Source organism: Vipera berus (assembly GCF_964194415.1).
Source record: "Vipera berus genome assembly, chromosome: Z".
Classification (NCBI taxonomy): Eukaryota; Metazoa; Chordata; class Lepidosauria; order Squamata; family Viperidae; genus Vipera; species Vipera berus.
This window is the reverse complement of record NC_138205.1, coordinates 3786169-3808899: the sequence shown is the minus strand read 5'-3', so window position 1 is coordinate 3808899 and position 22731 is coordinate 3786169. Positions and strand designations below refer to the sequence as shown.

At 48.1% G+C, this 22731-nt stretch overlaps 1 protein-coding gene across 1 annotated transcript; it reads right to left on the bottom strand.

The window, feature by feature from the left end:
• Window positions 1-1410: 1410 nt before the first annotated feature.
• LOC308677950 (transcription factor MafA-like) lies at window positions 1411-6600 on the bottom strand. The gene is made up of 3 exons (XM_081344674.1): window positions 6510-6600; window positions 3665-4067; window positions 1411-2056 (listed from the first exon to the last, which is right to left on the bottom strand). The coding sequence occupies exons 1-3, from the start codon at window positions 6527-6529 to the stop codon at window positions 1658-1660; spliced, it is 822 nt and encodes a 273-aa protein (XP_081200800.1). The 5' UTR covers window positions 6530-6600; the 3' UTR covers window positions 1411-1657.
• Between the last annotated feature and the right edge of the window lie 16131 nt (window positions 6601-22731).

The following is a 22731-nucleotide window of genomic DNA, read 5'->3' as shown; positions in this document are numbered from 1 at the left end:
GTCATACAGATGGTTGTAAAGTTATATTTTTCATTTTGGTCGCAATTGCAAATGGTCGCTAAACGGGGCAGTCGTTAAGCGAGGACCAGATTGAATCTTCCCGTTGTGTACTAGAATCGGTGGGCAACGAGACAGCCTGCCCAGTCCCGCAGCTGGGATGGGAGCTTTGGAGACCGCAGGCCTGTGAAGTGTGGCTGTGATGTTCTTTTAACGATTTGTGGGTTCTTGTCCACTGCAGTTGTACAACTGTGAGGGAGCAATGCAAGGGCAGGGGTGCCAACACGTGCCTACAAAGGGCTTTTTAAAATATATATATATAATTATTTAAAAAATTAAAAGGATAAAAACATATTTGTGATGGTTGCAGTGTCCCAGGGTCACGTGACTGCGTTTTTTCTTGTATTTTCCCCCACTTTTTTAACCTACGGATTTCCAGACTCTTGTGTGGTTATTTGGGAATATTTGGTATTTGTTCCCCAAGGAAAAGCTTGATCCTGTGATGTTGCTGAAGTGGAGGAAGCCATTTGTAAAAGTACTCTGTTTTTTTTTATTGACAGGATCTAAAGGGTGACTGTGGGTCTCCTTTTGCAACAAAAACATCACAAAGCTGCACTTTTCACACACTTTTGTTTTCCTGCAACACTGGCCAAATCCCCACAGAGGCCCAGAAGAACATCGTCCAATCCCAGCATCGCTGTCAACTCAGCCGTCCTCCAGGCACACAACTCCCAGAATTCCTAGCTACTCGCTAGGAATTCTGGGATCCTGGCTAGGGATTCCGGGAGTTGTGGTTTTCGCCTAGAGAGGCTTAAAAGATTTTTTTATTTTTATTTTTTGTTTCGCCCCACACAACTCTCACACCCACACAGGAAAATGTAATGCATGTTGTTGACAGTGGCATGTTTTGGGGATCCTGGGCCCACAAATGGTTTTGTGCCTGGCCTCACCAATGAGGCAGCCATTTTGAGAAAGGGCAGGTCTACCCCTCCCTTCCTGGCAATTTCCAGGATCCAATATGGCCTCCAGGTTTCTCAGAAAATTGAGGATCCCTGCTGCACACCCTTTTTCCTTGCCAAACTCTCTCCATTTGCAAATTTGGGACCTAAAAATTGGGCAACAACTTCCTAAATCTGCCTCTTTTGCCCTCTGGGCCAAATTTTGGCTCTGGGGAAGAGACTGGAAGCCTGTTTTCGGCTTCCATTTGTTTCTCTCCTTCCGATGGAAGCAAGAATGATCACCCTGTACATTTCTCAACACGCTCAAGAGGACAAGCCTTATTTGCACCGTAAACGTCACTAGACTGAGGAATAAGGCTGCAGAGAACCATGGGGGCTGTAGTTCCTCGGGTGGAAGATGGACGACACCCACCCCACCCCTGAGCAGCACCCGTGCCAAACTACAATTCCCAGGAGCCTTCGAGGGGAAGCGTCTGCCCACTTGCCATCATCCCCAAAGCTATTAGTGCGTGTAGACCTGCCTAAGATGGCCGAGACTTTTTGGCGCCATCTGGTGGTGGAAAAAGGGACTACCTGGGAGGGAGCTGGGCTCAGCGTCCCCCTCTGGTGGATTAAAGAGGGGAAAGCAGCTTCTCAGCAAGTTCATTTCCCGCACAGCTCCCTGAAAGTTTGATGGAGACGGAAGGAAGTCCAGGGCGGGCTCATAAAAAAAACTGCACCATGGAGGGTGCCTGAGCTATGGGGGCCTTAGCGGCCCCTTCCCCACAATGCCCCCCGGCCGCCTCGCTCAGCAGCTTCTGACACCGGGCTTTGTAGATGTCTCGTTCGTGGACCAAGCGGGCCACCTCCACCCGCAACGACTCCAGCTGCTGGGCCAACTGGGACTTTTCGGCCTCCAGGATGTGGCGCTGCTGGACCCGTTTGAAGCGACAGGACTGGGCGTAGCCGCGGTTCTTGAGGGTGCGCCGTTTCTGCTTCAGCCGCTGCACCTCGTCCTTGCCGAAGCCGCGGAGCTGCCGGTTGAGGTCCCGCACGGACATGGAGACCAGCTGGGCATCAGAGAAGCGGTCGGAAAGCCGGGGTAGCTGGAAATGAGGAAGCTGTATCAGGCGGGGCAGAGGAAGACAAAAGCCACATTGGGTGAGCAAAAGGATGCTAAAGTTGCAGCATTCTCACACTAGGGCAGGGTTCTTCAAACCTGGCCCTTTTAGGACTTGTGGACTTCAACTCCCAGAATTCCTCAGCCAGGCACTGGCTGAGGAATTCTGGGAGTTGAAGTCCACAAGTCCTAAAAGGGCCAGGTTTGAAGACCCCTACACTAGGGGTAGGGAATACAGACGGTCCTCCACTTACGACCGCAATTGAGCCCAACATTTCTGTCGCTCGGCGAGACAGTCGTTAAGTGAGTTTGGCTGCATTTTATGACCTTCCTTACCCCAGCTGTTAAGTTGAATCCCTGCGATTTTGAAGGGAGAAACACAGCTGTTGAATGAATCTGGCTTTTCCCCTTGACTTTGCTTCTCGGAAAGTCGCAAAAAGGGGATCAGGTGATCCCGGGATATTGCAACCGTCGTTAAGTGCATGCCAGTTGCCAAGCGTCCGAATTTTGATCATGTGACCGCGGGGAGGCTACAAAGGTTGTGTGAAAAATGGTCACTACCTGTACATAATCTTTCTTTGAATTCAGGCTTGTAACCAAGCTGGAGAAGACGGAGGCTGGTGTCCCCCAACATCTGGGCCCTCTGGGTTTGGTTGGACTACAATTCCCTGCACTCCCAGCCACTGGCTACCGATAGGAGTTGTAGTGCTCCACATGGAGAGGATACTTGATCGAGGCAAGCTGCTTCGAGCACTGAACCCAATTATTTCGTTTTCTAAAATGTGCAATCCTGGCTATTTAGTTCGTGTCACATAAAGCCAGAAAAACTGAATTAACAGAACCTCCATTGGGCTGGCCATAAGCCAGCATGGACCTAACATGCAACCTCCTCCTTCTTCTTCTTCTTTTTTTTAATGTTGGCTATCTGGTCCGTTACCTTCTTGATCCGGAGAAATTAAGAATATTTTTATTCCCCTTGAAACATCTCATTCACAATCCAAGTCTGAGAGTGCTCATTTCTTATACTACAGGTTTATGAGCCCTCTGCCCCGTGTAGTCAGGTAACAGCACTCTGCACACGCTCAAAAGCTATGCCTTCCAGGAAGGGCCTTCAACCGGGGGACCCCTTCATTTTAGGCAGCCTTTCAGGTCCGAAGCCGTTCTAACCTTGGACGCACAGGGACCATAGCTTCTAGCAAGACGGCTCTTTGCACATGCTCAGAGACTCTTAATTCGATCCAATTTCCCAAGACTAATTGAACCACTCTCCCATTCATCCTTCTGTTTCCCTGCCCCTCCTATTCTCCACTTGCAACAGCTTGTTTAATGACCATTCAAAGTTACAACAGGCCTGAAAAAAGCGACCTTTTTTCCCCCCACACTCAACAACCGCTGCGGCGTCCCCATCCACAGGTGATCGGAATTCAAACGCTTGGCAACTGACTCACGTTTACGACGGTCGCAGGGTGCCGGGATCACGGCAGCGATTCCCTTAAGCGTTGCGGCGAGAAAGCAGCAGACGTTTTGGGCTCCGCTGTCGTCGTAAGTCGAGGACTGCCTAAAATAAATATTGGATGTCTTTCTTTTTTTTTCGTTTTGTAGGCCTTACCTGTGGCTGCTGTTGCTCTGCCCCAAAGCTCTCGACGGATCCCAAGAAGCCTTGCAGCTGGGGGGTCACGTTGTTCCGAAGACCCCCTTCTGCCACCGGTACCCCCAAAAAAGCTTCGACGGCTTCATCCAGCCCTGGCACCATTGGCGTCTCCGGACCGGTGCCCGCCGCCGCGGCTGCCAAAGACTGGTGCAGCGTCGCCATCCAATAGAGCTCTTCCAGGGAGGATTTGGGGTCTGCCCCCTTGTCGAAGGTGGGCGAGGGGGGCACGGAGCTGCATGGGGTGGAACTGATGGAGGAACTGCTGCCCGGTCGCGGCAACTCCTGCTTCACTTCGAACTTCAGCAGGTCAAACTCATCCAGATAATCCAGAGCAATCGGACTGGCGGGTAAGATGCTCATTCTGCAAGCAGGAAGGAAGATAAGGTTGGTGTTTGTGTGTGAGTGTGTGTGTGTCGGTGCATTTGTGCATACGTGTGTCTCACCGGGCTGGAAGAGATCTGGATTAATGGATTAACTGTGAGGCGGTGGGGGGGGGGGAAATAGAAAAATAACCAACCCAATATTCTTTTCACCAGCTACCCTGTTTACCCAGGACGCTGAATATCCTGTGCGGTAGGTTTTGCACCTCATCCAGCCCCGCGGCAAACTTCTAATGCTACCACCTCCCTATTTTATTATTTCGTAGGTTACGAGATGCTTGCCAGGAAATAAACGGGGGGGAAAATATGCGTCTTTTGCACCAGCTACCCTGTTTGCTCAGGACGCCGAACATCCCGTGGGGCAGGTATTGCACCTCATCCAGCCCCGCGGCAAACTTCTAATGTTACCACCTCTCTCTTATTTTGTAGGTGGTTATGAAGGAAATAAATAGGCAACAACAAGGACAAAATCTTCTGCACCAACTACAGGGGGCCCTTTACTTACAACAGTTAGTGACCATGTCAGAGTCACAACGGCACCGGGGGGGGGGGGGGGAAAGGACTTATGTTTTACATGTTTTACACTTACGACCTTCGATCACGTGATCATAATTCAGTTGCTTGGCCACTGATTCGTACTTATGACCGTTGCTGTCTGGTCCCCTTTTTGCGACCTTCCGACAAGCAGAGTCGACGGGGGAAGCCAGATTCATTTAACAACCGGGTTGCTAACTTATCGAGTGCAGTGATTCGCTTAACAACCGTGCCAAGAAAGGTCGCAAAGGTCTCACTTAGCAAGAGAAATTCTGGGCGCCATCGCAGTCGTAAGTCAAGGACCGTCTGCAACCCTGTTTGCTCAGGACACTGAACATCCTTGAAGGCAGGTTTTGCACCTCATCCAACCCCACAGCAAAACCTCTATTGCTACCCACTTTTTCCCTTCGTTTGGTAGATTAGGCTAAAGTTGCCAAGAAATAAATAGGCAAAAAAATAAAATATTCTTTGGCACCAACTCTCCCGTTTGCTCAGGACGCTGAACACCCCCGTGAGGTAGGTTTTGCACCTCGCCCAGCCCCACGGAAAATTTCTAGTGCCACCATCTCTCGCCTTTATTATTTCATCGGTTACGATACGCTGGGGCGGAGACACCAGGAAATAAATAATAAAGGAACAACAAAAAAAGTGGCAGCCACGGATTATCCGGGGAAGATTTTATTTCATGTTAAAAATCGCTGGTTAAATTTGTATGCCGCCCGACTCGCCACCCAAAGTGACACGGTGACGTGCCGGCCATCTGGATTTAAACCACAGTTTGAGTCCTACATATCCTTGCTAGCCAGCTCTTGACCAGGATAGGTTGCAAAGGCGATCCGATCCCTTGCCCCAGTGCAAACGTTTTGCACTCGATTCACACCTAATGACTTGGATTAAAGTCCGCTGTCTCTGAGCACCTCCCTCTGCCGAGCTTCTGTAGCCCAGCACTGTCTACCCCAAGCCAGAAGAAGAAGTACCTCTTGCCGGTGTGCAGGGGGTTTTGGGGAAAACTGGAGGGTGATTTTAGCATTGAAACCGGAATCATTGGGGATTCTGCTGAGCAAAAAAAAAAACCAGGCAGAATTTCTTCTCCTAGCCGAGCTGGATGGAAAATACCGAACTGAGATTATTTCTCTTTACTACTTTTTTTTCCTGGCTAGGCTACCGCTACTTACATAGACCAACCCTTGGTGCCTAACTGGCATCCTTGGATTAAATGGGAAGGGTCTGATAAAGGGAAGACACACACACACACCCCGCCGCCTCCAGAATCTAATACTCTGAAGCAAAAGTTTTTCAACTTTGACAAGTTGAAGAGGGGAAGGACTTCGACTCCGGGGGGGATTCTGGGAGTCGAAGTCCTTCCCCTCTTCAACTTGTCAAAAGTTGAAAAACTTTGCTTAAAGATCCCATCCGAGGATGCATTTTTGTCAAGATCCGCTAAACAGCCTTTCCTTTACCCCGCCAGCCCAAATCCACACCTTGACACATACACACCCACACACCCACACACACCCCGCAATCCACAGGTGCTGGCTTCCCCCTCTGGATGGCGCGCAGCGGCTGCGCGCATCCTCCACAGGAGAGGAGGATCTCTCTCTCTCTCCCCGGAGCTCTTGCCATCCCGAAGGGTGCGGAAAGGATCGCGGAGAGAAAAGAAGAAATGAAAGCGGACGGGGCAGGGATAGAGGAGAAAGCCTGCAAAACGCAAAGCGATCCTTTGCAAAAAAAAAAAAAAAAACCCCAGATCCGGGGAAAACGCAAGGCGATCCTTTGCAAAAACCCCAGATCCGGGGAAAACGCAAAGCGATCCTTTGCAAATTCCAATTTCTTTCTATATATATATATATATTTGGTGTGTGTGTGTGGGGGGGGGGGAAAGAGCCCACCTGCTCGCTTGGTCGTCCATAGATCTTGTTCCTTCCCAGCGTCCGGTCCGGACCGCCTTGCCCTGCCCTGCCTCCCGTTGCAGCTGCTTTAGGGCTGAGGATCCCAAAGAACCCAGCGCAGCCCCCGGGGTTCCCTTTAAACCCCGGGAGAATGACTTCATCCGCATATATTAGCAGCCAGCCAATGGGGAGGGTGGGATTTAGGCGGGGGCGTGGCCGACATTTACCCCCCCCCCCGTCCCTCCTCCCTTTTCACCAGCTTGGAGGAAGTTTGTTCCCTACTCCCAGTTCCTCTTTTGGGGGGGGAATCACATGGTCCCCCCCAGATTTGCACTCTTGCTCAGCCTCCACCCTCCCATGCATGGGACTACAAAACCCAGCGCTCCCGGCGCGCACACACACACACACACACACACACACACACCTCTAAAGTTCTGGCTTGGATGGCACCCCAGTGCGTCTGGAAGCGGTGAGGTCATGTCGGTGCCCGTCGTGTTCCTGAGCATGCACAAAGCTGGGTGCCTTGGCCGGCAAAGCTCGTGCGCACGCGCGCACACACACACACACACACACAATGGTCTCAGTTCTGGCTTGGATGGCACCCCAGTGCCAAGGGCAAGGTGTGGAAGCAGTGTGCCCGTCGTGTTCCTGAGCATGCACAAAGCTGGGTGCCATGGCCGGCAAAGCTCGTGCGCGCGCGCGCACACACACACACACACAGGGGTCTCAGTTCTGGCTTGGATGGCACCCCAGTGCCAAGGGCAAGGTGTGGAAGCGGTGTGCCCGTCGTGTTCCTGAGCATGCACAAAGCTGGGTGCCTTGGCCGGCAAAGCCCATGCGCGCGCACGCACACACACACACACACACACACACACACAATGGTCTCAGTTCTGGCTTGGATGGCACCCCAGTGCCAAGGGCAAGGTGTGGAAGCGGTGTGCCCGTCGTGTTCCTGAGCATGCACAAAGCTGGGTGCCTTGGCCGGCAAAGCTCGCACGCGCGCGCGCACACACACACACACACACACACACACACGCCCACCCACCCCACAGCCTCAGCCTGCCTGTAATCTTCAACTTTTTTTTTTATTTTTTTAAAATTCCATTTATATCCCGCCCTTCTCCAAAGACTCAGGGCGGCTTACAAGCTTAGCAGTAGCTAAGAACTTACAACAGTTCCTTTCGTGAGCGTCCAAAGTTCCCACGGCACTGAGAAAGGAGACTTGCGACCGTTTTTCACACTTGCGACCGTGGCGGCATTCCCCACGATCCCACGATCCAAGTGACCGATTCACATTTAAGACGCTTGCTGTGTCCCAGGGTGGGTGGGGGTGAGGGTGGGTGTCACGTTTTGCGACCTTCTGACAAGCCAAGTCAAGTGGGAAAGGCAGATTCACTTAACAGCCGTGTTTCTAACATAACAACTGCAAGGATTCACTTACCAAAGGTGGGGAGGAAGGTCGCAAAGTGGGACAAAACTCACTTCGCAAAGGTTTCACTTAGCAACGAAAATTTTGGGCTCAGCTGTGGTCGTGAGTGGAGGACGACCTGGGTGTTAAAAAAAAACCCAAAAAACTTTGTTTTGGAAGCAAACAGGAGTGGGAAGGAAAAATAAGCAGCAGGCTCCGAAGCTAGATCTCTTTGAGTGCAAGAAAAAAGGCACTCTAAACATGCTCAGAGGTTATTTGTCGAGCCACACCCGGAAAAGATTCCTCTGTCAGGAAAAGGCGCTCTGTGCAAGCCCAGAATTAACTTTCCGCAGGAGTGGAAGGAAGAACAAACAAAAAAACAAAAAAACTCACTTTGGACAGGCAAAGAAGCTAGACCTCTTGAGCACTGGCATGAGTAGCAACTGCAAAAGGAAAGAAAGAAAAAGAAAGAAAGAAAAAGAAATAGAAATAGAAATAGAAAAAGAAAGAAAGAAAGAAAGAAAGAAAGAAAGAAAGAAAGAAAGAAAGAAAGAAAGAAAGAAAGAAAGGAAAAGGAAAGAGAAAGAGAAAGGAAGGAAGGAAGGAAGGAAGGAAGGAAGGAAGGAAGGAAGGAAGGAAGGAAGGAAGGAAGGAAGGAAGGAAGGCAGGAAGGCAGGAAGAAAGGAAGGAAGGAAGGAGAAAGGAAAAGAAAAGAAAAGAAGAGAAAGAAAGAAAGAAGGAAGGAAGGAAGGAAGGAAGGAAGGAAGGAAGGAAGGAAGGAAGGAAGGAAGGAAGGAAGGAGAAAGAAAAAGAATGAAAGAAAGAAAGAAAGAAAGAAAGAAAGAAAGAAAGAAAGAAAGAAAGAAAGAAAGAAAGAAAGAAAAAGGAAGGAAGGAAGGAGAAAGAAAGAAAGAAAGAAAGAAAGAAAGAAAGAAAGAAAGAAAGAAAGAAAGAAAGAAGAGGAAGGAAGGAAGGAGAAAGAAAGAAAGAAAGAAAGAAAGAAAGAAAGAAAGAAAGAAAGAAAGAAAGAAAAGGCATTCTAGACATGCTCAGAGATCGTTCGCCCTTTCAGCAACCATCGGAAAGGATTCTTTCGCGGGGGCGGGGGAAGGCACTCTGTGCATGCCCAGGAAGTCAGAAACAAAGGCCTTGTGGCTGAGAGAGACGCGACTCAGGGCAGGGGTGAAGACGGCAGGGCTCGGAGTCCCGTTTGCAGCATGCATGAAAGGCGGAGGTGGGTTCAAATCCTGACGTGCGCTGAGAAAGAGGCTGAACTCGCACCCGCTGCCTGTATACCGGGCAGCCGGGCAGAGGCGTAAAAAGCCAGGCAGGCCAGCGCCCCGATGGAAATGGGTCCTATGGGGCAGAAGCGACGTCCCTGGTTTGGACCCCAGGCCGGCCGAGGGTTGCCATGGCGCCGGGGCCTGCCCGCCCCTCTGCTAATGCCGAGCCCCACATGGGCACAAAGGGCCCACTCAGCGTTGCTAACCCATTCTGACAAGGGATTCTCAGCCTATTCAGTTGGACATCAGCCTGTCATCCGCCCTCACCCCACCGTTCGTGACCTCCCCACCTGACCCAGTCCTGTTGTTAAGCCCCCCGAATGAAAGAAAAGCAGGAAAAATCCACCCTTCGCAAAAAAAAAAAAAAAAGACCCCCCCCTCCCCCCCTCCCGCTCCCCGGCCGTGCCCCGTTTCCAGCTCTATCTTTCGCGCCCCCCACCCCAAACTGCAATTCAGCTGCTTGCCTGCCAGTCTCCTCTTGAGGACTAGCTGCTTGATGGGTAGAGCCGAGTTCCGGGGAGGTTAGGCCGAAACAAGGCAGGTGTTGAGTTGCTGTGGGAGGGAGACGGAACTCATTTGGGCTTTCGAAAGAGCTTCCCGGGCAGGGAGAAATGTGACTTATGACCGGTTTTGCACTTAAGGACCGTTTCAGCATCTGGTCAAAATTCAAAGGCTTGGCAACTGACTCGCGTTTATGACGGTCGCAGCGTCCCTGCAGTCGTGTGTGATCCCCGTTTATGACCTTCTTGCAAGCAAAGTCAATGGGAAAACCAGATTCCCTTAACGACCTGCTTATGACGGTAACGACCACAGTGAGTCACTTAAGGACCGTTGCAAGACATTGGGTCGAAACCCGCTTAACAACGGTCTGATCTAGCAAGAAAAAAAATTGGGCTCAACGTTGCTCGTGAGGCGAGGAGACTTTTCCTGACCTGGGTAGCAAGAGAGAAATGCCCCAAGCGCAAAGCTTAACCTGTTGAATTTCAACCTCTGCTGCTGATGCTCTTAAAGCCCAAAATTGCAGTGTGATTTTTTTATTATTATTATTATTATTTTTATTTTTTGGATTTTCAGGGGAGGCAGACTGAACCCAATTTCCCAGGCTTTGGCTCCGACCTGCCCCATAAATTCAGGAGCCAAGCTGCAATGGGCACAAGATGCCAGGCTGAAGTACAACAGGGCAAGTGGAACGTTCAACGGGTCAAGCCAACAGCCCAGAAGCTGAGCCTTGCTGAGGGAGATCTGTTTCTGAGGCTGAAATAATAATAATAATAATAATAATAATAATAATAATAATAATAATAATAATAATAATAATAATAATAATAATAATAATAATAATAATAATAATAATAATAATAATAATAATAATAATAAACATGAGCCTAAATGGACTCCAGAAGATGGTAGAGGACAGGAAGGCCTGGAGGAACGTTGTCCATGGGGTCGCGATAGGTCGGACACGACTTCGCAGCTAACAACAACAACAATAATAATAAAGTTGGAAGGGACCTTGGAAGTCATCTAGTCCAACCCCCTGCTCAGGCAGGAAACCCTACACCATTTCGGACAAATGGCCGTCCAGTCTGTTCTTCAAAACTTCCAGCGTTGGAGCATCCACCGCTTCTGGAGGCAGGTTGTTCCACTGGTTAATTGTCCTCACCGTCAGGAAATTTCTCCTTAATTCCAGGTTGCTTCTCTCCTTGATGAGTTTCCATCCGTTGCTTCTTGTCCTGCCTTCAGGGGCTTTGGAGAACAGCTTGACTCCCTCTTCTTTGGGGCAGCCCCTGGGATGTTGGAAGGCTGCTATCATGTCCCCCCCCACACACCCCTTCATCCTTCTCTTCATTAAACGAGACATACCCAATTCCCGCAACCGTTCCTGTTTCCCAGACAGAAAGAGAGCTGTTGTGTCTTGAAATGAGAATTTTAGCAGGAATTTCCCTGTAGGAAGCTCCCAATTGGCCTGCAAAGTTAAAAAAAAGACTGATTAACCTGCTCAGCGCAGGGCCTTCAAGCAGCTGTCTTTAAATAAAGCCCAGCTCTGTTAATCACTTTAAGGTATATTCTCAGCTTAATTGGCCCAGCTTTCTTCCATGATGACCGCCTCCCCCCCCCCCCGGCCGTTTCTCTCTCCCCCCCCCCAACACCTTCCATCCTCAGTGACCCATATTCCAATCTATTTAATCCTGATCTGGGCCCAAGACGGCATTTAATGGATTCCCAGCTCAGCCTAGCCGGGGAGTGTTTGTAAACCTTGATCCCGGCAAATAAACAGACAGATTAAGAAGGTGGGAAGGCCTTTAATGGGATCGGGGAGTGGGGCAGACGGAGAGGATTTCTCCCACTTCGATCCCCGGCTGGCGCGTGGTGGGTTAAACTTTTAATCCCGCTTGTCCACCCCGTTCTGTCTAACTCGGGTTAAGCAGTGCCGGAGATGGGATTTGACAGGAGAAAATGTTTTGCAGCTCCAGGGTTTGAGCTGTTCTTGCTCTCTGAGCTGGGGGGTTTCCTTGCCAGACGTCTTACGACCCAGCTAGGGAACGTCGTCAGTTGTTAGAAGGAAGTGGGGTTTGTGGAGAGGAGGAGGAGGAGGAGGAGGAGGGTTGGGGGGGGCCCTGGTGCTCTCTGAGTTTGGTAGTTTCCTTGCAGATGTTTCATGACCCAACTGGGTCATGTCATCAGTGCTAGAAGGGAGGGGGGGTTGTGGAAAGAGGAGGAGGAGGAGGAGGAGGAAGAGGAGGACGAGGAGGAGGAGGAGGAGGAGGAGGAGGAAGAGGAGGAGGAGGAGGAAGAGGAGGAGGACAACGACTGTGGGATCCTTGGTGCTCTCTGAGCTTGGTGGTTTTCTTGCAGATGTTTCATGACCCAACTAGGGAACATCATCAGTGCTAGAAGGGAGTGGGGTTTATGGAAAGGAGGAGGAGGAGGAGGAAGAGGAGGAGGAGGAGGAGGAGGAGGAGGAGGAGGAGGAGGAGAATTGTGGGGTCCTTGGTGCTCTCTGAGCTTGATGGTTTTCTTGCAGACATTTCATGACCCAATTAAGTAACATCATCAGTGCTAGAAAGGAGTGGGGTTTATGGAGAGGAGGAGGAGGAGGAGGAGGAAGAGGAGGAGGAGGAGGAGGAGGAGGAGGAGGAAGAGGAGGAGGAGAATTGTGGGGTCCTTGGTGCTCTCTGAGCTTGATGGTTTTCTTGCAGACATTTCATGACCCAACTAGGGAACATCATCAGTGCTAGAAGGGAGTGGGGTTTATGGAAAGGAGGAGGAGGAGGAGGAGGAGGGCTGGGGGGGGCCCTTGGTGCTCTCTGAGTTTGGTAGTTTCCTTGCAGATGTTTCCATCAGTGCTAGAAGGGAGGGGGGGTTGTGGAGAGAGGAGGAGGAGGACAACGACTGTGGGGCCCTTGGTGCTCTCTGAGCTTGATGGTTTTCTTGCAGACGTTTCATGGCCCAACTAGGGAACATCATCAGTGCTAGAAGGGAGGGGGGTTTAGGGAGAGGTGGAGGAGGAAGGCTGAAGGGTCCTTGATGCTCTCTGAGCCTGACAATTTTCTTGCAATTGTTTCATTAGCCAACTACGGAACATCATCACTGCACTGATGATGTTCCCTAGCTTGGTCATGAAAGGTCTGCAAAGAAACCACCCATCTCAGAGAGCAGCAAGGATTCCCACGGACAAGGTTCCTTCAACTTGGAGGGCTTGGGAACTTTAACCATGGCTAGCAGGCTTGCGTGACCCCTAAAAGCCATGACTGAAGGGAGGACCGTCGCAAGAACGGAAGATCGTGTTTAATAACCGGATTGTCACCACTGTACCATCCAACGTTCTTCCCTGTGGCTGCGAAGGGAGAACCGGAAACCAGCCCAAATTCGGACAAGGCTTCCATTTGGGCCTCCGTGAGCTTGGTCAGGTTTCAAAAGGGGGGGGGAGAGAGAGAGAGAATCTTTCCTGCCCCCTCCCTCCTCAAGGGCTCCTCCACCCCAAGTTTGAGAGTCTCTGGTGCAAAAGGGTTAAACAGGTATGGCTGCAAAAGCAGCAGGCTGGCAGCAAAGGAGAACAGTGGCCAGAGACTCCGGCTTGGGCAGGGGGTTGGACTAGATGACCTACAAGGCCCCTTCCAATTCTATTCTATTCTATTCTATTCTATTCTATTCTATTCTATTCTATTCTATTCTATTCTATTCTATTCTATTCTATTCTATTCTATTCTATTCTTCTATATTTTATTATTCTATTCTATTCTATTCTATTCTATTCTATTCTATTCTATTCTATTCTATTCTATTCTATTCTATTCTATTCTATTCTATTCTATTCTATTCTATTCTTCTATATTTTATTATTCTATTCTATTCTATTCTATTCTATTCTATTCTATTCTATTCTATTCTATTCTATTCTATTCTTCTATATTTTATTATTCTATTCTATTCTATTCTATTCTATTCTATTCTATTCTATTCTATTCTATTCTATTCTTCTATATTTTATTATTCTATTCTATTCTATACTTCTATATTTTATTATTCTATTCTATTCTGTTCTATTCTTCTATATTTTATTATTCTATTCTATTCTATTCTATTCTATTCTATTCTATTCTATTCTATTCTATTCTATTCTATTCTATTCTATTCTTCTATATTTTATTATTCTATTCTATTCTATTCTATTCTATTCTATTCTATTCTATTCTATTCTATTCTATTCTATTCTATTCTATTCTATTCTATTCTATTCTTCTATATTTTATTATTCTATTCTATTCTATTCTATTCTATTCTATTCTATTCTATTCTATTCTATTCTATTCTTCTATATTTTATTATTCTATTCTATTCTATACTTCTATATTTTATTATTCTATTCTATTCTGTTCTATTCTTCTATATTTTATTATTCTATTCTATTCTATTCTATTCTATTCTATTCTATTCTATTCTATTCTATTCTATTCTATTCTATTCTATTCTATTCTATTCTATTCTATTCTATTCTATTCTATTCTATTCTATTCTACTTTCAGCAATGGGATGCCTCAGTTTCCCCAAAGAGAATGGTGGAAGCTGGTTTCCTGGCTTCCTGAATTCCCAGGCATCGTAGGAATTCAATTACAATTCCCCAATTCTGCCACAGTCCTCAACTTACAACCGTTCATTTAGCAACCGTTCAAAGTTACAAGGGCCCTGGAAAAAGGGACTTATGACTGGTTTTTTTCACCGTCACAGCCGTTGCAGCATCCCTGGGGTCGCGTGATCAAAATTTGGACAGTTGGCAAACTGACTCATATTTATGACGGCTGTCGTGTCCCCGGGGGGTGTCACGTTTGTGACCGTCTGACCCGCAGAGTCAGTCGGGGAAGCCTGATCCCCTTAGCAACGGTCTGACTCATTAACAACTGCACTGATTCACTTAGCAGCGGTGGCGAAAAAGGTTGTCAAGGTGGGGCAAAACTCATTTAACAGCTGCCTCACTTAGCGACGAGTGAGGACGGCCTACGTCACCCATGTGAATGTTTAGTCCTTGTAAAAGGAGATGGCACCACGAATGGTTTGTCTTTAAGGCGTCAGCTCAGATGCTCCCCATAAAAGGCTGGTTGGGGGGGGTCATTGGGGGAGGGGGGGCTGGCTGTTTGGGAGCCCCCCTAAACCGGTCGCTTAATGGGACGATTCGGAGAACCGTCCAGAAAGCAATGACGGAGAATGCTCACATGTTCCTGACAGTCGGCTGTCATTCACAACCCGTCACCATCCAGAGAAGTGCTGGAAACAGACCGGACCGCGTGAGAACTGATAGAGCTAGAGGCAAAAAGAGGGGAATTATCCAGAAAACGACCGCTTCTGTACGGACCTTTTAAAAAAAAAAAGAGTCTGTGGGGACCTGGGTGAGGATGAATGTCACAGGTGCCCTGAAAGGAACCGGACTACAAATCCCAACATCCCCAGGCAGCCAAGCCAAAGGTCTTTGAGGGCTAGGAAAAGGTTAAAGTGTTGGATTTTCTTTTTGGGTGTTGTTGTTGTTTTTTTAAAGGCAAGATTGCAATTTATTTCATCAGCCGGAGAGCTGTCGTCTGGATCTCGGAATTATATTTTTTCGCAGTTTGCTTTGCGCTTCCGCGGATGTGACGAAAAGCAACACATTTCGGGTGCTAATAGACACAAGCGTTGCGCGTCACCTTTGCACACCCTTTGACAAAATGGCAAAATTTGCCTTCTTGACAGATTGAAACCTTGAATGGGGGCTGATTTCGGCGCCAAAAGAGGCGAGATTTTAGCTTTTTTATTTATTTTTATTTTTTTTATTTATTTATTTTTATTTTTATCTTTTGCAGGGGGATTTTTTTTTTTGCCTTTTTCAAGGCTTAATCAAAGGAGAGAAGCAACCTGGAATTAAGGAGGAATTTCCTCACGGCGAGAACAATTAACCAGCGGAACTACTTGCCTCCAGAAATCGTGGGTGCTCCATCGCTGCAGGTTTTTAAGAAGAGATCTGTCCAGAATGATCCTCTACTTACGACCACAGGTTCAGCCCCAAATTTTTGTTACTAAAATGAAGCCCTTGTTCAGTGAATTTTGCCCCATTTTACGAACATTTCTTGCCGAGAGTTCGTAAGTCAATCCCTGCAGTTGTTAAACGAGTGACACGGTTCTTAAGCGAATCCGGCTTAACCCCACCGACGTTGCGGGTCAGAAGATCGCAAAAGGAGATCACGTGATTCCCGGGGGGGAGAGGGGGCTGAAACCGTCATATATGCGAGTCAGTTGCCAAGCCTCTGAATTTTGATCACCTGACCGTGGGAGGTGCTGCAACGGTCGTTAAGCGTGAAAAACGGTCCCTTTTTTTCCAGCGCCGTAGTGACTTCCAACGATCGCTAAATGAATGGTTGTAAGTTGGGGACCACCCGTATAATGTTTCCTGCTTGAGGGAGAGGGTCAGACTAGCAGACCTCCGAGGTCCCTTCCGGCTCACTTATTCTGATTCTCTGCGGTCACTTTTTGTGGCTTGCCGGGCTCCAAATAAGGGTTACTCTGTATTTGGGGGAAGGGAAGAGAAGAAAATCGGGGCTAACTCTTGCCCCACAATTCTCCAAAGCACTGAATAATAACTTTGAAAAGTTGAAAAAATATTGGGGGAAAAATCAAAAATTCAAAATATTGAAAAATCAGACCTGTTTTCTCTTTGAGCTCTACCCCGTTTCTTCAATTTTCCGGGTGCGAATTTTTGGCATCCCCTGCAAAATCGACAGAGAGATTTTGCCCCCTGATCTGAAATTTGGGGTGGGGGTGGGTAGGAGAAGAACCACTTTATTTTCCAAAAGGTTTCCTGTATTGCACAGCAGCAGCTTCCCCCACCCCCACCCCCGTCCCCCGGCGTCGTGAGAAGTTCAACAGGTAAAGTTCCCCACCTAATCCTCGGCACGGTGAGTCTCTCCTTAACGGAATAATTGAGCTGGAAGGGACCTTGGAGGTCTTCTAGTCCAACCCCTTGGTCAAGCAGGAAACCTAGCCTAGGCCATTTCAGACAAATGGCTATCCAATCTCTTCTTGAAAGCCCACCCTCCACTTCTGGAGGCAAGCAGTTCCACTGGTTAATGGTTCTCACTGTTGGGAAATTCCTCCTTAGTTCCAGGTTGCTTCTCTCCTTGGTGAGTTTCCACCTGTTGCTCCTTGTCCTGCCTTCAGGGGCTTTGGAGAACAGGTTGACCCCCTCCTCTTCCTTGTGGCAGCCCCCCAAATATTGGAACGCTGCTATCATGTCGTCCCCCCGGTCCTTCTCTTCATTAAACTAGACCAGGGGTCTACAAACGTGGCCCTTTGATGACTTGTGGACTTCAACTCCCAGAATTCCTCAGCCAGGCACGGGGGCTGAGGAATTCTGGGAGTTGAAGTCCACAAGTCATCAAAGAGTCATAATTTCCTCACGCTGGCTGAGGAATTCTGGGAGTTGAAGACCGCAAGTCATAAAAAAGGGCCAAGTTTGAAGACACCCCCCCCCCTGGTCTAGTTGGCTGAGGAATTCTGGGAGTTGAAGTCCACAAGTCATCAAAGGGTCATAGTTCCCTCACGCTGGCTGAGGAATTCTGGGAGGTTGAAGTCCACAAGTCATCAAAGGGCCAAGTTTGAAGACCCCCTGGTCTAGTTGGCTGAGGAATTCTGGGAGGTTGAAGTCCACAAGTCATCAAAGGGCCAAGTTTGAAGACCCCCTGGTCTAGCTGGCTGAGGAATTCTGGGAGGTTGAAGTCCACAAGTCATCAAAGGGCCAAGTTTGAAGACCCCCTGGTCTAGACACATCCAATTCGTGCAATCCTTCTTCCTATGTTTTAGCCTCCACCCCACCCCACCACAAGCCTCTTTGCTGCTTTTCTCTGCACTCTTTCCACAGAGTCCCAACATCCCTGTGGAATTTCCAGTCTCTATGGGGAATGGACTAAAAATTTGGCCGGGGAGGGGGGGGAACAGAAAGAGAAAGAAGGAGGGGGGAGAGAGAGGGGGGGAAGAGGGAGGGGGCAGGAGAGAAGGAGATAAGAAAGCAATTAGACAGGGAACTGAGAAGGACTTCTGATCTCTTAGGGCAGAGCAATCTGATTTTTTTTTCTTTTTTATAAGGTCTCCGTGTTTACTCAGAAGTAAGTCCCAAAGAGTTCAGCCAAGGAGCAGGGCTTTGGGTCAAAGTTTGTTCCAGTCGGAGGAGTTTTGTGTTTTTTCCCCTTCAAGATCATTGCCAATCAGGCCTTGATCTCCACCCAGTAAAGGAGAGCCGGTGCTGGAGGAACCAAGCCAAGGGTGTGCTTGTGCGAAATGCACTTTGCTGTCATGTCCCCCCCTGTTGTGGCAGCAAGAGATTTTTTTAAAAAATGCAAAAAAACCCCAACAAGAATCAGAAGGGACCTTGGAGGTCTTCTAGTCCAACCCCCCCCTCCGCCACCCCCACCCCCCGCTGGAGCAGAAGACCTGCCTACACCATTCCAGACAAGGGACCTTCCAATCTCTTCTTAAAGGCCTCCAGTTTTTTTTTAATGGAGTTAATTAACCAGTGGAACAGCTGGCCACCAGAAGTTGTGAGTGCTTCATCACTGGAGGTTTTCAAGAAGAGACTAGACAGCCACTTGTCTGAAATGGTATAGATAGAGTTTCCTGCCTGAGCAGGGGGTTGGAGTAGATGACCTTCAAGGTCCCTTTCAACTTTATTATCATTATTACATATATATATATATATGTGTGTGTGTGTGTGTGTGTGTGTGTGTTAAATGCTTGTTAACTATTTAGTTAACTATTAACCCTTTAATTCTTTGTTAGCAATCTAAAATTTACACACACACACACACACACACACACACACACATATATATATGGATCTTTGGTCATTCGGGTTTTTCCCCCACGTAGAATTGAAGGTGTAAAAGCAACGTTTCGACAAAATCCCATCCGTCATCCTTACTTCTGAGTAAACACGGAGACCTTATAAGGTCCCACTTATAAGCTGAAGCCACCAGCCTGAGGATGACGGATGGGATTTCGTCAAAATGTTGCTCCTACACCTTTAGTTCTACGCGGGGAAAAACCCGAATGTTTTGAATACCTTGCTAGGCCCCAAACACGGGGCAAAACTTATTTCCTGTTTCAGCCTAACCCAAGGCCATCCACAGGCTGTAGTCACAACAGTGACAGCTCATATTTGTGTAAATTTTTTGGATTGCTAACAAAGAATCAAAGGGAGACTGATATGGCCATTTCAAACTCATTTGTTCTCATCAGTCAGCCATACCCTTCTGAGATCTTAAGCAGTTGTTTTAACCCCTAGGCCACAGGCTCTCTCTCGCTTTGTTAGCTGCAAGGCAAGGGAAATTTATATAATATTTATATAAACTGCTCAAAAAAATAAAGGGAACAGAAAATAAGAGATCCTACTATTAAATACAGTACATTGTATTGTTTAAGTGTTCCCTTTATTTTTTTTTTGAGCAGTATATATATATAAAAATATTTGTTTTCGTAGATTTTCACGGATATAGGTATGTAGGTCTTGGCGTATTGAGGTATTTTCCCGTGTAAGATTGAGAGTGTCTTGGTGACGTTTCGACGAGGTCCCACTCGTCATCTTCTCTCTCTCTCTCTCTCTCTCTCTCTCTCTCTCTATATATATATATATATATATATATATATATATATATATATATATATATATATAGAGAGAGAGAGAGAGAGAGAGAGAGAGAGAGAGAGAGAGAGAGGGGGGGGCGGGGACGCGGTGGCTCAGTGGGTTAGGACGCTGAGCTTGTTGATCTGAAGGTCGGCAGTTTGGCGGGTCGAATCCCGAGTGCCGCGTAACAGAGTGAGCACCTGTTACTCGTCCCAGCTTCTGCCAACCTAGCAGTTCGAAAGCACGTAAAAATGCAAGTAGAAAAATAGGGACCACTCCGGTGGGAAGGTAACAGCGTTCCGTGCGCCTTTGGCGTCTAGTCATGCCGGCCACATGACCACGGAGACGTCCTCGGACAAGCGCTGGCTCTTCGGCTTTGAAACGGAGATGAGCACCGGCCCCTAGAGTCGGAAACGACTAGCACGCATGTGCGGGGGAACCTTTACCTTTACCTTTATATATATATATATATAGAGAGAGAGAGAGATAAAGTATATTATATGTATATGTATAGGAGTGTGTGTGTATATGCTGACACCCGTGTGTGTGTGTGTGTGTGTGTGTGTGTGTGTGTATCCATCCATCTTGCACTTTTGGGGGACTTTTTAAGTAGACTAAGGCTTCAGCATGAACTCAAGGACCCATGCCCCCGCCCCACTACATCCCATCATCCTGGGCCCAGAGCAGACTTCATCTTGAAACCTCCAAACCCGAAGGCACTTTTTTCTTTTCTTTTCTTTTCTTTTCTTTTCTTTTCTTTTCTTTTCTTTTCTTTTCTTTTCTTTTCTTTTCTTTTCTTTTCTTTTCTTTTCTTTTCTTTTCTTTTTTTCTTTTCTTTTCTTTTCTTTTCTTTTCTTTTTTTCTTTTCTTTTCTTTTCTGCAGATCTGGGTGGGAAACGACAAGGCTTCAATCTTTACCTCCAGGGCTGGTCCGTCCAGAGAAAACTGAATCCGTCCTGCTTTGAGACGCAGGGATCCCATTAAAAGTCTCCCCCTACCACCCCCACTTTAATCCACCTGTTTGTTTGTGCCAGGGATCAGAAATGGGGAGGGGGGCAGGAGAGAGAGAGAGAGAGAGAGAGAAGAGGGTGCAAATCGGCTTGCATGCAAAGCTCATTAAAGGTGTCACTTGCTACAGCATTAGACAGAAGACAGAAGGGATTTAGGCGCCCGGTGACTGGGTCTTGCATTTGGGTAGGGGTCCTTGCGGGGGGGGGGCAGGGACTGAGAACTAGGAACTCTGCTCCTGGCCATCTGGTCAAAGGTGGGGAGGGGTGGTGGTCCTTTTGAGGCGCCTCGCCCCCTTTTCTACCCCTGATCCTTTGCTCCAGGTGAGGACGGAGCGTGACAATTATGCTTTAATCGGCTTATAACAGGCTCGGATATTTTTATGGCCCCTTATCAGGCCTTTCAACCTCTGCTCCATCTTGGCACATCTTGAAAAGCGGGGTGGGAAGGAAGCCACGCGGCTTTGCCGAGTTGCAGACTCTCCAAGCCGGGTCTGTCTCGATGGGTCCAGCGGCCTTAATTTCTTTTTTTTTGGGGGGGGGGTTGAGGAGGCAGAAATGAAGCACTTTCTCGTGTGGCGAACATACGGGGAGCTTCAAAAGGTAATTTTTTTAAAAAAAAAAGCCAGCCAGAGAGTTAGTGTGTCCAAACAGGGGGCTGCAATATCCCAGGTGACCAGTAGAGGGCGGCAAAGAGACACAACTATCTCATTGCCCCTACTGGACGTGTAGGGAGTGAGAGGGTTAAACATCACTTCAGAAACACAAGAGTGTTGCTGCAATGTTTCTCAACCTCAGCCCCTTTAAGAGGGGTGGACTTCCACTCCCAGAATTCCCCAAACTCCCGCATTGGCTGAGCAATTCTGGGAGTTGAAGTCCACCCGCCTTAAAGGGACCAAGGTTGAGAAACATTGCACTGGTGTATCAAGCCTTTACACAGCATGGTGGCTAAGGACCCACCCCCATTGGGTAGAGCAACAGCGGGAGGTGGGACTTGACCCTCCTAGCCAATCAGTGTTTGAGAAAATATCCTATATTTATGGTAGTTGCCCTGTTTACTTCAATGTCCAAAGTCTGGAGGTTGCCTGCTTTTCGTGCCTAGGTCTTGGTTAAGGGAATCAAACCACAAACAAGCTTTAGAGTGGATGCGTTCACACAACGTCCTTAACCAGGTCTGTTAAAGAACTAGGGCCTACATTTACATAACATCCTGAATTTGGTGGGTGTTTTTCACCTTGGAGGAGTCATTTAGCGTTACAGTGGGTTAGTAAACGTACCCGGGTGTCAGGAACTGTGCAAACTCTGCAAGTGGGTTGATTTTAGTAACCAGGTTTCAGCAAATTTTGCCCACACAACCTATGAATCATGATTGCAGATCCTGGATCTCACCAAGGTCGCCTCCCCTCTCTCTCCCCCCCCCACCTCACCATCTTATCAGTTCTGGAAAAAGCCAATTTAAAGATTGACAGGCCACAAAACGGCTGACCTCAGGAGGGTTAACTGCAGCCCACTTGCAGTCAAAAGTCAGAAATCCCTTCTGACAATCAGCCCCACACACACACACACCCATCCAACAAAATGAAAATATGTACCCCATGTTCCGTTTCGAACCCCAGGAATTATATTACATTTGCTCTAGTTTTCTATTATTCAAAGATAATTGAAAGGCAATTTGGTCCAGTGGTCCTGAAGGCAGCAGGCTAGAAAAGGGGAGACGGTGAATTCTAGTCCTACCTTGGGCGTGAAAGCCAGCTGGGTAACATCGGGCCAATCACCAGGAGATGGTGAGTTCTAGTCCAGCCTTAGGCAAGAAAGCTGGTTGGGAGACTTTGGGCCAATCACCAGGAGACGGTGAGTTCTAGTCCCGCCTTGGGCAAGAAAGTTGGCTTGCTGACTTTCGGCCAATCAGTAGGAGACAGTGAGTTCTAGTAGTCTTAGCTACAAAAGCTGACTGAAGGACTTTGGGCCAATCCCTGGGAGATAGTGAGTTCTAGTCTTGCCTCAGCCATGAAACTCAGCTGGGTGACGTTGGGCCAATCACCAGGAGATGGAGAGTTCTAGTCCCGCCTTAGGCATGAAAAGCCAGCTGGGTGACTTTGGGCCAATCACCAGGAGACGGGAGAGTTCTAGTCCCATCTTAGGCAAGAAAGCCAGCTGGAGGACTTTGGGCCAATCACCAGGAGACTGTAAGTTCTAGTCCTGTCTTAGCTATGAAAACTGGCTAGGTGACTTTGGGCCAATCACCAGGAGACTGTAAGTTCCAGTCCTGTCTTATCTATGAAAGCTGGCTAGGTGACTTTGGGCCAATCACCAGGAGACGGGAGAGTTCTAGTCCCATCTTAGGCAAGAAAGCCAGCTGGAGGACTTTGGGCCAATCACCAGG